Source organism: Eucyclogobius newberryi, unplaced genomic scaffold (assembly GCF_026437365.1).
Source record: "Eucyclogobius newberryi isolate DKJ021-1_F unplaced genomic scaffold, fEucNew1.0.hap1 SCAF_8, whole genome shotgun sequence".
NCBI lineage: Eukaryota > Metazoa > Chordata > Actinopteri > Gobiiformes > Gobiidae > Eucyclogobius > Eucyclogobius newberryi.
Genome location: NW_027316500.1, coordinates 1,543,743 through 1,558,877, shown reverse-complemented (window position 1 = coordinate 1,558,877; position 15,135 = coordinate 1,543,743). Strand labels below are relative to the sequence as shown.

The 15,135-nt window shown below is 40.4% G+C and overlaps 1 protein-coding gene across 1 annotated transcript in view; it reads left to right on the top strand.

The window, feature by feature from the left end:
• slc22a15 (solute carrier family 22 member 15) overlaps nt 1-15,135 on the top strand; it is a 42,783-nt gene that overhangs the window by 6,033 nt on the left and 21,615 nt on the right. The window contains exons 5-8 of the mRNA XM_072437293.1: nt 4,543-4,672; nt 5,387-5,447; nt 10,412-10,578; nt 14,387-14,527. Coding sequence (XP_072293394.1) covers nt 4,543-4,672; nt 5,387-5,447; nt 10,412-10,578; nt 14,387-14,527 — 499 coding nt within the window. The remainder of the gene's footprint in view (nt 1-4,542; nt 4,673-5,386; nt 5,448-10,411; nt 10,579-14,386; nt 14,528-15,135) is intronic.

The following is a 15,135-nucleotide window of genomic DNA, read 5'->3' as shown; positions in this document are numbered from 1 at the left end:
TAGGCTTGTAGTTTATTTAAATCAAACTCAGTCACGGTTAGCCTACATTTACTCCTCAGCCACAAAATGTCGTTATAACGAAGGAGTTTTTCAAAACGTGTATCTGAAAGTTTATTTATCTTTGGCACTAGTCGTGCAGTGTGCATGCTCACAACACTCAGCTCTGGGATTGTGCTGAGGAGATGAGACCAATGAAACCAGCAAAGAGATGATGACACGTTACTGTTTTGAATAAGTAACCTGGGAGTATTAGATTACATGGGTGTGCAAAACTAAAGTGTTTATGTTCCTTCATACTCTAAAAAAGTAATGTGAGTACTTTTAACGCTGTCACGAACAGCAGAACGGAGTCAGGCGAATAATTAACATTAATGTGTCTTTAATGGCACAGAACAGAAAAATACAAACTCTCTTGGTTAAGAGTGACAAAAAACAAAAGATCCTTCCAGCGGTGGGCAGCGCCAGCAACCGCGGTGTCAGGGGTAAACGAGAGGCGTAGTCAGGTCCGTTCCAGGTTTGGTACACAAGGCAAAAACAGCGTTGTCAGAGGCCAGGCGAAAGGGTAATCTCAGGACGGCCCGGGGTCGACCACGGCAAACAGGAATCACGAGGAGTAGGCAGAACTCAGAGGAAACCAAACACCTTAAATACTGCACCCAGTGATTAACAATGAGATACAGCAGTGATGAGCTGAGAGACAAAAGGGGCGGTAACCAGAGGGAGAACAAGAAGGGAGGAGGAAACGAAGAGGAGCAGAGACAGAAGACTGAGTAAAACATGACAAAACATTGAACACCTGATCAGACAGAGATCATGACAAACGCTTATTAAATTAAATTACCTGCTTATACGTTACACAAAACTCTCTTAATGAGGTATTCTATTTTAGATCTCCGCTCTACTTCCTGTTATTTTCAACTTTTTGTTTGCAAAATGTCCTCGCAAACTGCCACTTAACTGATGAATATTTACCACAGGTTCTGTCGCACCAAAATTATAATTAGAAAAAAAATGTGAACCTGTCATCTGCACTTTAAAGGAAAAAAAAATGCAAGTATCATTGTAGAGCACAATTCTTACATTCCCTGAGGGCCTCAGATTCCATGATGGTTCATATAGCACTAACGTGACATTTAGGCCTACTTTGGTTCTATTTTGACTACTTAAAGTTAGAAAGAGTATAGGAATTGAGAAAATCCTAGAAAAAGTCTGTAGAATGATGTGTTAGGTTCTTTTTCTGCTACTTGTTATTAAACTATAGCATAACTAGATAATAATTTCAGCACGAAACAACAAAATAAATTGATACTGCAAGCAGTGATGAAGAGCCCTCACAATCACTGCTATGTTTGCCAAAGATTTGACCACATCTTGAGACCTATGCAGACTATGTACTGATGCTGTCGCCTCAGAGTTTGTTAAAATACAGGGATAGGATTTTGGATCTGGCAAGTTTGAACCAAAATGGCCGACGCCCTCTGTGGTTTAGGGTGGGGCCATAATATAGTTATTTGTTCATCTCGAGATGTTCTTTGCGCCGTTTTGTAAGGTAGATTCTCGGCAACTTTATGTAACGTAAACTTGAGTGGAGCTCTAATTTTGTGCCAACTTTCATGACGTTTAGGCTTTCAAAACTCAAATGTATTTAGTGGAGGGATAAGAAAATCATAATAATTAGAATAATAATCTTAATTGATACATGGCATTACTGTGGAAGCCAGGAGGCAAACCATTATCACATGTTTTGACACTGTCCTGTTGCTCAGAAATATTGGACTGAAATGAATTGCACTGCAAACTTTTTTAACGTTGCCATCTTTCTCAATTTTAGAACTATGTACGTGGGCCTTAAAACTCTTGCCATTGACAGAATTAGCTGATAACTTTGGAATGTACTATTGGTGGTAGGAAAATTAATTTTGTTTACGCCCAAAATCACATCAGCAGTTGCCTCAAAGGGCGACTGAGAACAATGTAACCAATAGTCCAGGCAAAGTAGCATTTTACAGACTAATTTTAAAAGATTTTTTTTTGCATAAATAATTTCTATGAGGTGTCCAGAACAACATACTAAAAGTCCTAAGAAATCGTAGTTGAGGAAATATGTTAAATTCTCATCAATCCAAGATGTGTGCCAATAAGGCGAGGCAACAATACACCCCAATGGGGCTATTTTTTTCCTTTACTCATATCAAAATGAAACTTTACACAATGAAAGTACCCATGAAAAGTGAAATTCATAGAATAAAAAAAAAATGCATAGCCACCTCCAGAAATGATTTATGATTATTTTTTTTACAATTAGTTCTATTTTTGGCTAAAAAATAGTTACTTTGCCTGGACTACAATGTTCATATGAACTTGGCAATGTCAAAGCATCCTCTGTCCTTAGCCCCTACTTCCTGGCCATGAAAAACTACCAAACCTCTATGGGAAAAATTAGAAAGAGAGAGAGACAGTGGAGCTGGAGCCACTCGGGAGGAGAACCAGTTCTTCGACGCAGATGAAGAACCATTTATCTGGAGTAGAGACCATTTCTCCAGGAAGTTGAGGAGCATCTGGATCCATAGGTCATCGATGTGCCTGTTCCACTCCCCATGGGGAAGTGGGAAAAAGAATAAAAACATGTGGACAGCAATGAACAGATTAAGTGTAATTAAAAAATATTTTTGTTGATAGCAAAAGTAGACTTTTGAGACCAGCATTTTGAGAGCAAAGTGCTGTTACGATGTTATGGTACTATAGCATCTTTGAGGTCGGATGGGGCCATGTCATTGTAAGTCAGAAGGAGGATTTTAAATTTGATTCTAAACTTGACAGGAGCCAGTGAAGAGACTCGAGCACTGGCGTAAGGTGCTCTCTTCTTTTAGTTCCCGTTAGTAATCTTACTGCTGCATTTTGAATCAGTTGAAAGCTTTTTATGGAGCTTTTAGGACACGCTGCATGAAGGGAGTTACAGTAGTCTAATCTAGATGTTACAAACGCATCGGTTTCAGTTTAGCTATATTACGCAGATGCAAATAGGCTGTTTTTGGACTTAGCCGGTATGACGTCAGAGTGGGATGTTTTACATGCTTGATTTACATGCGCTTTGAATAGGAGCTCCTGGTCAAATTAGACACCAAGGTTTTCCAGTAGAACTGGAGGCTACACTGATATTGTCCAGTGTGACTATCTGCTCAGATAGAGCCTCTCGTAGACGTTTAGTGTCTAGTACAATGACCTCGTTTTTTTCAGGGTTAAGAAGCAGATAATTAAGTGTCATCCAAGTTTTTATATCCTTCACACAAGCACTAAGTTTCATTGATAAATACAGCTGAGTGTCATCTGCATAGCAGTGGAAGTTAATGCCATGTGACCTGATAATGTTGCCTAATGGCAGCATATAAAGTGAACAGAATTGGACTGAGTACTGATCCCTGTGGCACACCGTAGGTTACTTTAGAACAAGGTGAGGAGCTCTGGTTTACATTAACAAATTGGTACCTATCTGATAAATAGGATTTAAACCAGCTGAGGGCTGTTCCTCCGACACCTAGGATTTGTGATTAGATGCTAATGATGGACTGGTCTCAATCCTGGTTCTGTTGGAGCTCAGCGCAGCGTTTGAGACCATCGACCAAAACATTCTACTGCAGAGGTTATCACATTATAAACTCTGCAGTAGAATGTTGTGGTCGATGGTCTCAAATGCTGCGCTGAGCTCCAACAGAACCAGGATTGAGACCAGTCCATCATTAGCATAAGTCGGAGTGTTTTCTCTCCACCATCTGATACTTTTTTGGAACAGTCTGTGAGCCCTTAGCATGTTAAGATAAGATAAGATATTCCTTTATTGTCCACACATGGGAACATTTTGTTGTTGCAACGCAGGTAGATGCAGAGGAAAAGGACAGATAACTTATAGGAAGTTTAAAAAACACTTGTTATTGACATGAGTTCCTTTTTTGGCACTTTGTTTGTTCTGAGATGTTCTGGTGTTATGGTTCTTGGGTGAATGATTTCTACATGGTATGATATTACAATGGCACCTGACAAATTACAAATAGCATCTTTCAATGTCAACAGCATATTGAGTCAAATTATGTGATCAAAAACACTAACAAAGATGAGAAAAAAATAATAATAATTAGATCCCTACATGAAAACATAAAAAAATTCACTACATTTGGTTATAACAGACTATACTATTCCTCATTCAGGGGCAAACATAAGAGAAGTTGGAAGCAAAGTTGGCAGAGAGATAAAACTATGTAACTTCACTACTCCTGCATCATGCCGGAACTCCTCAGCTTCAGATCCTCATTTCTAAATCTGCTTCATAATAAAACTGGGTCCATTGACTTCCTGTTCAAAACTGCATAACTGATCAACCCTGCCTCATCATAGTGACATTTCACTGTAACAAGCGGCTGATTGTCATGGGTTAGGATTAGGGTTACCTTTTTACCCATGCATACTCCCACATTGTAAAATGGTGACTTCATATATTTTTCTGTTGTTATAAAATATAAATGAACATGTTAATTTTATGTTGTTCAGGAACACTAGTCAGTATGACGTTTGCGGTGGGCATTTCTCTCTTCGGAGCCCTGGGTTACCTCATTCCCCCATGGAGAAGTCTGGCCATGGCGGCTAACTCTTCGGGCGTGCTCTTCTTCCTCCTCTCTGTGTAAGCACTGACCTTGTGACACTTCTGTGAAAGCATGCAGCTAGCTCCTGGGTGGGGTCCTCAGAACGGATGTGATGTAGTAGCTGGGGGAACTCCAAAAATAACAGACAAGTAATCCATCAACTGAAGAAAATGTCTTGTAACAATCTGGTGTGATACTAAATTAGTAATGTACAGTGAGGAAAGTAAGTATTTAAACACCCTGCAATTTTGCAATTTTGATATACACTAATTTACAACTAGAATTGTCCACTGGTGAATGTGTATTTTTTTCGCTGGAATTAAATTTTTAGTTTTATTTTGAATAGATAATGTGAGAAAATTTAGTTTCTCCAAGTTTGCTCACAACTTCTGTGCTGAATTGAAAAACATTTTTGCATTACTCAAGATTTTTTTATTTTGGATACTATGGAATGTTCCATAGTATGGCATTAAACATGTTCATCCACCTGGTGATGCCCACCAGGCCAAGTAACAAGTCAGGGTTTTTTTTAGCAATAAAATACCTGTAATTGAATAAGTATAATAAGTATACAACAGGTTTAATGCCATACTGTGGAACATTACAGACCAAACGGTAACATCTCGTTGGAGATGTGTTGGAAAAAGTGTTGGAGTGCCCAAAAGAAATGTTATCCTCTAGTTTAACATACTTTCTGTTGATATTTGTGTTAGTTATGTCATGTTTTGTCATGTTTTGTGTTTATTGAGCAGCACTCTGCCTGAGTCCCCGCGCTGGTTATATTCTCAAGGTCGCACAGAGGAGGCTGAGGAGGTAAATGTCACTTTCTTACATTGAGACTGATATACAGTAGTTTGACTTAAACCATTTCAAAACATTTTAGACTTGACTTTTCTTAGCACAAATATTTTTTCAACTGTTTTAAAAGACACATTTGTCACTGATACAGCCTATGGTGGTCAAAGAAATCCAGATGATATAATAAAACTAGTATTTAAACTAGAGCAGGGCTCAAAGTTCCCCGTTGTTGTGATGGATTTCTGTCAATTGGAGAAATTGGGGAAACATTTCCGTCCGTGCTATTTAAAGGCTATACTATCAAAGCCTGGTCTGACATTTGTATTCCATATCCAACTGTGAATCTGAAGAAGACGAAGCTTGAAGAAACCTGCACAGTTCGGGTTCAGTTCGCAGGGCCCTGTTTGCGCACACTTGACTGCGGATAGAGATGTCCCAGCCCGCTGAGTTCAGTCATATAGCCGAAGTCATATAAGGCGAAACATTTAAATCTGAACTAAGTAACTCTGGCGATAGAGCTTGCCCTGCAGGGCATCTCATCTTTTCTTTTTTCTTTATGTAGAAAATATTCAGTTGTAGTCATCTGGACAGTTTTTTCTTCTTCTTTTAAACAAGACGTTTCCCGCCTCTCATCCTAGAGTAATTCTCAATCTGCGGATCTAGCCTGAGAACTCTGATATTTATCCTACTCAGGGCTGCTTAAGCCCTGTCCACCGGGCAGAACCTCCTGATGATAGCCTGTTCTGTTTATCTATTCATTTGTACTGAAACTAATCTTTTTTGTTACCATAATAGCGAGTACAATGAGGACTTGAGCATGGACTGGAGCATCTGAATGGTCAGGGCTGATTTCACCCCATGGCTTTCTGTTGTATATTACCAGTAAATTGAACCTTAAAACTCCAATTATTTTTAAAGAGGGGTTCTGGTTTTTTTTTTTAAACAAAAATAGCCTCCTTAACCCCTCTTTCAAACGTGTTCTCTTCTCCCTGCTTAAAATCTTCACTTCACTGTTTTCAAAAGAGTGTTTTGTGGCTTTAAGATGAAGATTTTTTATGTAATTAGTAAAGTGGCTACCTAAATTGTTAATGCATTTATATAATTTCGACATTATTTCCATTGAAAGTTCTGATTTATAAGCTTTTTTATAAGATTTATATTTCAGTAAAAGGGCTGTGGTGGTCGTTGATTAGTTTATTTCCTGCTTATAATAACTCCTTATTACCTATAACCTATAAAAGTCCAATTTCTCCAAGTCAAATGATTCCTTCAACACTTAAAAGCTGTGTTAGCAGTAGCATCATTAGCTTGTGAGAGTAATCTAGTTGGTTTGGAACATCTAGGGGAAGTGGGGAGGAACCACGTATTTCAGACAATACGGGTGATCTGCAGACACTGAGGGCCAAGATGGTGGCGCTACAGGCCCAGGAGATGATGCTGCAGACGGAGAACAAGAATATAAAATTTAAGATCCTGGAATAATCTCAGACTTGTGGGGGTCCCTGAAGGAGTGGTGGGATATGATAATTTCCTAGAGAAGGTCATCCCAGAGCTCGTTTCAAGCTCTGGAGTTTCCATCACAATAGAAAGAGTACATCACTTTAGCAAAACAAGACCAGCAACTGATAATGAGGTTTCTTAATGATTGTGTGAAGGAGCGTGCCATGAAGGCTGCAAAAGTTAAAGGAGACCTCCTGTTCAAAGGCAAACGCATCTTCTTTGCCCGGTAAATTCCATAAGAGGTTTGTTAACGAGGAAAGTTCTCCACATCTGCGAGGAACTCGGGAAGAGAAACCTGATACATGGGTTTTCTTTCCCAGCAACTCTTCTGGTGACATTCGAAGGTAAAAAACACATTCTCAGACCGCTGGGAGAGGCAGAGGTGCTCCTCAGGAACGTGCAAGATACAGAGATCTGAACAGTGACAAGAGATGGAGCCACCAGCGTGGTTGTGGTCACATGGTAATACATTTCGTTTGATTTGAAGAGACTGATGATAGTGACGGGATTTGTGATCAGACTTTATGCTTCATGTTGGCTGTCTGCTTTAGTACTCTAACTCTGTGTCTTGTTTCATCCACTTATCGAAATATTGAAATTTGTGAGGATTGGAGTCAGGAATGGCTGGGGAGCTTTTCAGGGGGCCCTTCACTAGGAATGGACTTCCCTCCTCTTCACGATCATATAGAGTGATGTCTGGAAATCACATTCTGTGATTTAAAAAAAAATATTTGCACGTTATTTCAGTAAATACGTATTTGAACACCTAAGAAAATCAGTGCCTTTGTTTACAATTCCAGAGGTTAAATGTTTCCTGTGGTTCTTGACCAAGATAGCACAAACTGCAGCAGGGATTTTGGCCCACTCCTCCACATAGATCTTCTCAGGAGCTGTCAGGTTTTGGGGCTGTCGCTGAGCAACACAGAGTTGCCTGGCTAGGCCACTCCAGAACCTTGATATGCTTCTTACTCCTTGGTTATGTTGGCTGTGTGCTTCAGGTCATTGTCATTGCTCTGACTGAGGGAAGGAGGTTGTTACTTAAACTCTCACAATACATAGCCTTATCTCCTTAATACAGTGCAGTTGCCCTGTCCCCTGTACAAAAAAGCACCACCAAAGCATGATGTTTCCACCCCCATCCTTCACAGTAGGGATGGTGGTCTTGGGATGGTACTCATCCTTCTTCTTCCTCCAAACACAGCGATTTGAAACTTCAGGTGGGCCTGGACATGTGCTGACCTAAGCAGGGGAACCTTCTATGCAAGGCATGATTTTTAACCATGACGGCATAGTGCATTACCTTTCAAACTGGTCCCAGCTCTCTTCAGGTCATTTACCATCTCCTCCCAAAGTTCTGGGCAGATTCCTTATCTTTCTCATCATCATGGATCCTCCACGAGGTGAGCTCTTGCATGAAGCCCCAGTCCGAGGGAGATTGACTGTCATCTTTAGCCTCTTACATTTTCGAACAATTGCTTCAACAGTTGATCTTTTTTCACCAAGCTGCTTGCCAATTGCACCGTAGCTCTTTCCAGCCTTGTGGAGGTCTACACTTTTGACAGCCCTTTGGTCTTTCTCATGATAGTAGTTGGAATTTGACTGATTGTAGGGTGGACAGGTGTCTTTATGCAGCTAATGAGCTCAAACAGGTGCTAAACTAATTTAGATTAATAAGTGGAAGGTGGAAATATTAATGTAAATGTTTTTGCTCTATTAAAGGTGTATGCTCCATCAGGTAGTGATCTCACCTTATACTAATATTATAGACCTGATTGCAGTGTGAACATAGCCTGCGAGTGGTTTGCAGAGTATGAGGCCCAATAAGGATATTTTGTTTCAATCAGATTTCTTTGTCGTTGTTCACGGTGGCAAAGGCAGTTAGCGCTCTTGCCTCCCAAGAAGGAGATCATGGGTTCGATTCCCGGACCAGACCAACAATCTCTCTGGGTGGAGTCTGCATGAGTGACACCGTGTTACCGTGGGTTCTCTCCGGGTTCCTCCGGCTTCCTCCCTCCGTCCAAAGACATGCACTCTAAATTAGCCCTAGTGAAGTGAATGGTTGTCTGCAATGTCTTTGTGTTGGCCCTGCAACAAGTTGGCCACTATCCAGGGTCCAAAGTCACTGGGATAGGGTCCAGTCACCCGCGATCCCAAAAGGGAGCAATGAATGTTCACATTACAAAAAAAATGCAACTGCCGTTTGTGTTTGATGTGAGTGGAATGGCAGCTAGATGTGGCGCGCATGTGCACAAAAGAAGACTACTTCACTTCTACTGCGCACTGTGTTTACGGAAGTAAAAAAGGCACGTTACCCGGCCGCGTCTTCATTTTATTGATGGCCTTATTTTCTTAAATTTTGCCCAAAGGCCTTTTATTTCCTCTGGCATTGCATCCCTCGCTCAGCCAACTCCTTTGCAATCTTCTCATTACGTTACAAACCCTCTTATCTTTGCCTGAATGGATTTTTCACCCCATATATGTCGCACCCCGGTGAAAACTATGAAAAAAAGTGCAACTTATAGTCCGGAAAATACGGTATATGTATTAATAGTAATAGTAATAATTTAATATTAATATTAATATGTATTTCAAGTTCAAAGCACACACAGTTGTGTAGTTTGCTTTTTAAACATTATAAATTAGCTTATTACATTTGGGAGTGTCTGCAGAGCTGCAGCGCGCGGCCGAAACTGCCATGTTATTTTTGTGCCGGCCGCGCGCCGCGGCTCCTGAAACTGCGCCGCTATTTGACGCGTTTTAGCGCCGTTTTAGACCGCGCCGGGTTAAGGTTAGGGTTAGGGTTAAGGTTAGGGTTAAGGTTAAGGTTAAGGTTGGGGTTAGGGTTAGGGTTAGGGTTAGGGTTAGGGTTAAGGTTAAGGTTAAGGTTAAGGTTAAGGTTAATGTTAATGTTAATGTTAATGTTAATGTTAATGTTAATGTTAGGGTTAGGGTTAGGGTTAGGGTTAGGGTTAGGGTTAGGGTTAAGGTTAGGGTTAGGGTTAAGGTTGGGTTAGGGTTAGCCATGAGGCTATAAGGGAAATGCCGCGGTCCCTGAAATTGCGCGGCTATTTGACCGCGCCGCGGCTCTCCAGCCACGGCCATTACATTTTTGTATTTCTGCTGTCAAATAGAAAGGTTACAACGTTTGACTTCCATTTATGGCATTCAATATCTTGAAATGCTGCATTAAAAAAAACATTAAATTTGATTTGCTGAATCCTGCATAAACCCTGACAAATGGCAATACTCCTAATTTTATATTGCCCCTAAGCAAATGATGACATATCATCAACAATATGGGATAACCCCGCTCTAAAATCTGTAGGTTCTTTCTTTCTTTTAATCCTACTGTATGTTTGACATTCTTTACCTCAGAGCTTCACTTTGTTCCAAATTTTCCCAGAGTATGTGAAATTTGGTGTTGTATCTGTCTCTGAATCCAGCTTGTCAGACTGAGTTGGCTCTTTTGCCTGCCATAGGTGCTGCGCTACATGGCTGTGAGGAATGGTAACCCCGCCAACAACCTGGTATTGCACCGTGTTGGAGCCACCAAAGCCGGCCCCGGCACCGCGCGCTCCGCTGGGGTGCTCCAGCTGTTGCTTCACCCTTTGCTCCGCCTCAGGACCCTGGTGCTCATGTATGTCTGGTGAGTGGGTGGCATGATGTAAACGGGTCAGGTGTGTAACAAAAGTGCAAGTTTGTCCATACTTTGCTTATCACTAGGCCTGCGAATCACAAGGTAAAATTTTATGTTTGATATATGGCTCACAATACCAATAGAGAACTGCAAGCTGGAAGTTTTGCTTTTGAAGTCACTAAATGAAGCCTTAAGTAAAAATACATCTTAACAACGAATAATATTAAACATTAGCAATCCTCATCTGGCATGGGTGTTCTTTTAAAGAGTTGAATCCACCATAATTCTGCAATATCTGATTCACCTTCTACCTTCTAATATAAACATTTTTTGTGAGAAATAGACTTTATTATAAATCCCAGTCCTTAACTTTTGCTGATAGATTTTTAAAAATATGTTATCGTGATAAAGTGTTGAAAACATCTTGTGTTCTAACTTATGTTTATGTTTAATGTATTGATTTAATATGAGACAGTGCACATTATTCAACATGTTGATCATCAACAGAGTTAGCCATGCAGGATCATTTTCATCTGTAGTCCCATTGACAACTTTATGGAGACAGAAAATAGGACATGTAACAGGCACAAAACACATGACGTACTGTAAATACTTTTGATGGGAGATCGCAGATTGATTGACACATTTTTTATTTATTTTGGGCTTCTTCAGAAGAAAGATACGTTCTGCATTGTAAGATACATGCCTCCACGGTAGAGGCGGGAGATATATAGCAAAAATACATTTTGTGCGATAATTGAACGTCAACCAAGACATTTACATACATATTTTAACACATTGCTGATGCTTTGTAAAAATATCTGTCTGAATCTGAATATTGTTATCGAGATAATGCAAAACAATATATTAAAACATTTAGATATGAAATAACTCCTCCAAAATATACTGTCAGACCGTGGTCTTTTTGATCATGTTATCCCAAGTGTGGCTGAATCAAGATGATGGACATAAAATCATGATAATGATCAAATAGCACACTTGGCCCTGTGCTCCACTGAAGTGAAAAAGCAAAGGTGAGCTTTAGTGTCTAAACTAGAGCATGTGGATGGTGAGTGGCACGAGGCCATGGTAATCAGATCAATCAGAGATTCAGGAGGAATGTATTTTGGGCATGATCCACTCTTCGGAAGGTCCCACTAAAAAGCTTAGGGAGCTTGGATGGGCCCTGACCTGGACCAAGCAACAGCCTCCTGTCTCTGGTCTCGTACAGCCCAAGGCTTTGTTCACACTTGTCCCGGTTTGAGCCCCATCCAAATTGCTTATACAAGCCTATTGGAGGATCAAAAATGTTTTTCTTTTAGATTCTGTCACTCACAGTGGATATGCACCTACGATGAAAATTTGAAGTGAAGGAGTGCATCATAAAGGCTGCAAAAGTTAAAGGAGACCTCCAATACAAGGGCAAACAAGTATTCTTCATGTGATTTTGTGGTCCTCCACTGGGACGTACACACATTTTCCCATTCTTCAATTACCTTCTCTTTCCCATTTGTTTAGTAGAGTAGCTGTCCAGATTAGAAATGCATTGATATAATTTTGATTTTATTCACCTTTCTGATTTGTAAGCCTTGACAATATTTTCTGGCAAAGGAAGATAATGGTCATTACTTTGTTTAATTTCTTGCTTATAATAACTCCTTATTTGTAGATAGTGGTACCTATAATGCTCTCGACATACGGGAGGCGACCAACGACAGCGACCAGCGTCACTCATCGCAGCAGGTTTAAAATCGAACACACAGCGATGACCTGCAGCGACCAGCAACAGCGTCACATGTTGACTGCTCCAGGGCAGATCGTGAATCTTCCACACATTTCATTGGCTGTGAAATTCGAGGGAAATAGGAGGTTTTAAGAGGATGGAACTTTTAATATTTCAATGCATTTTAGGGATGAAAAATGGCATGTATGAAGATTTCAATATTTTTGTGAAATACAAAATATCAAAATTGGACAAGTATATTTCCTTAATGTTTCTGAATTTGCGCAATTTCCCTGTTCCTGTCAGCTCATTGTTCTGTCAAAAAAACTCTGATTGGCTGCAATGTGGGCAACAGCGACAAAAGTTGAACCTTTTTCCTCTGTGGTCAGTGCCCGTAGGTTTCGGGGAGGCGCAGGGGGTGAGAAGATGCTAATAGCAATGCTAGCGCGTCCATGGCATTCTCCGCTCGCTCGGTACCCCCCACAAGTCTAAGATTGTTCCTACATGATCTGGACTCCAAATCCAGGATCTTACTTTTCATATTCTTGTTCTCCGTCTGCAGCGTCTGCAGCTTATTCATTTTGTCAGAACTACGCTATTTCAGCTTCATTAATGCATGCTCTGTTTCCTCCCTTATCTCACATTCAAGTTGGTTGAATCGGGTTGCACCACCCGCCGCTCTCATTTCTGGTCTCATTGACGCTATGTCATGCTGCATTTTGCGTTTCATTTCACACATGGGGAGAAACTGCTGCAAGGTTATCTCCTCTCCTGCTTCAAGAAAGGGTAAGACCTGAGGGTCCATGTCAGGGCCAGATGAACCCCGTCTTGCCGCGGGGGAAGGGCTGCGGTCCGGCACTGATCCTCATTAGCTTGTGATCCGGGGTGTTTTCCAATGGAGCCGTGGAGCTTTTATTGTTTAGGTCCCGTAGCGTGTCTTGTGTTTTCCCATTTTACTCATCTCTTATCTTTACTGGGATTATATGGATCAAACTGGGATTTTAACCTCTGCAGCTGCGGAGCGAGTGCGTCTGTCTAGCTCGTCACCACCACCAACCAAAAGTCGCAAGTCAAGTTGTAACGCTCCAAACTACGAGACTTATTCTGCTCCAACTGTCTTCAACTAGAGATGACTGGGACTGAATAGGCATGACTGAAAATGAGAGAAAAGTCTGGATAAAAATGGGTCCTCCGCTCTAGACAAGTTGTTTAGTTGATAGCTTTTTGCTATAAAGTAGTACAAAAATAATGTGCTATCACTGAGAATGGTTTATTCTCTTGCTTCTTAAAATGTTTTTCTTTTCATATTCGTTAAGTTTTCTAACCTTAGAATGAAACCCTATTAGGATATGTAAAATCAGTTATTACCGATGACAGAGACATTCAAAGGGTGACTTAAGGTTTCACACCAAGGTCTGTTCCTGTTTGTAAATCACTGACACCGCTTCAGCACAATCACTTGACTGTAAACATTGACAAGTTCAGTTTAAACTCTGCATGCCTTGGGTGCATTGTTTGCACCATTCTAGACTAAATAAAGAATCTTGAAAAATAATTTTATGAAAGGCATAATAGACGATTTTTGGCCCAAATCTGAGTCTCATTTCCTCGTGGCGTGGACTGCCGATTAGTCCTGCCACGTATCAATCATTGGACGCACCTAAAGCTCACCTGCAGCCTCGTTCTGGCTCCTTCGTCCCCAGGAGAGCAGCACGTTTCCCTGTGTCTAAGTCCATGGATCTATCATAATATAGTTCCCTCAGTGTACAGGACAAAATTAAGACAGAGAAAGACAGTTCGAGCTGGCTCAGAAGAGACGTAAATCTACGGAGACGAGAGATGCGATGCGATCCATCGCGCTAATAAAATAACGCACATGTGTTTTTTATGTATCCGCACGGGGGTAGTGCACATGCGAACTTCCGCTTGAGTTCTCAAATCGGCGAAAAATCGTCCATTACGCCTTTAATCGACATTTCTGAAGATGGTTTGCAGATAACAGCAAAAACAATCGAGTTAATTACATCCCCTAATTTCTTGTCTTTGAAAATGACCCGTTTTTGGATTAAAAGCATTAGTTTTGTGTGATTGCAGGTATGCGTGCAGCCTGATGTATTATGGTCTGACGCTGGGAGCAGGAGAGACTTCAGGAAACCGCTTTGTAAATGTAGCTCTGTACGGCCTGATAGAGCTGCCTGCATACCCACTCTGCATCTATTTCATCAACAAACACTGGTAAGAGACTAAGAGAGGCTGCAACAAGTACTATTACACTATATGGAAATGTGTGTAGTTTAATCCAGCATATTAACCTTGATGCAGTATTAGTAATTTATTTATGGGACAGTGCATATTAATACACATTTCTGTAAATATGCCATAATTAGCCAAAAGGCTTTTTTATGAGTTTAACTTGATTTTTTTTACTTCTTACTTGTTTCCCTGATGCTTTATTTGTGTGATTTTTAGTGTTGTATTACAAAGTCAAGTCTAGTTTGGTGTAATGTCACAATTCTAACATTTCAACCTCAATTTCAAAACTAAGAATAGGCTTAATACTTAATACCGAAGACCTAAAAATGTACAGTATAATTGTAAGATTCATACGCAGTAACAATGAGTAATTTCAGTTCAGTTTCAGTTTCAGATTTTCTCAGTTTGACTGGTAAATAAAGGTGTTTACTTTAAGAAATGAAATAATGTATTCTTTGAAAATACTTAATCACGGTGGACAATTGAACCTTCTTACCACCAAGTATACTTATTAGGTGTGGGCTCATTCTAACAGTCACGCAACTAGGGATGCAAAATAATATTGGTCACCAATCATTATCGGCTGATAA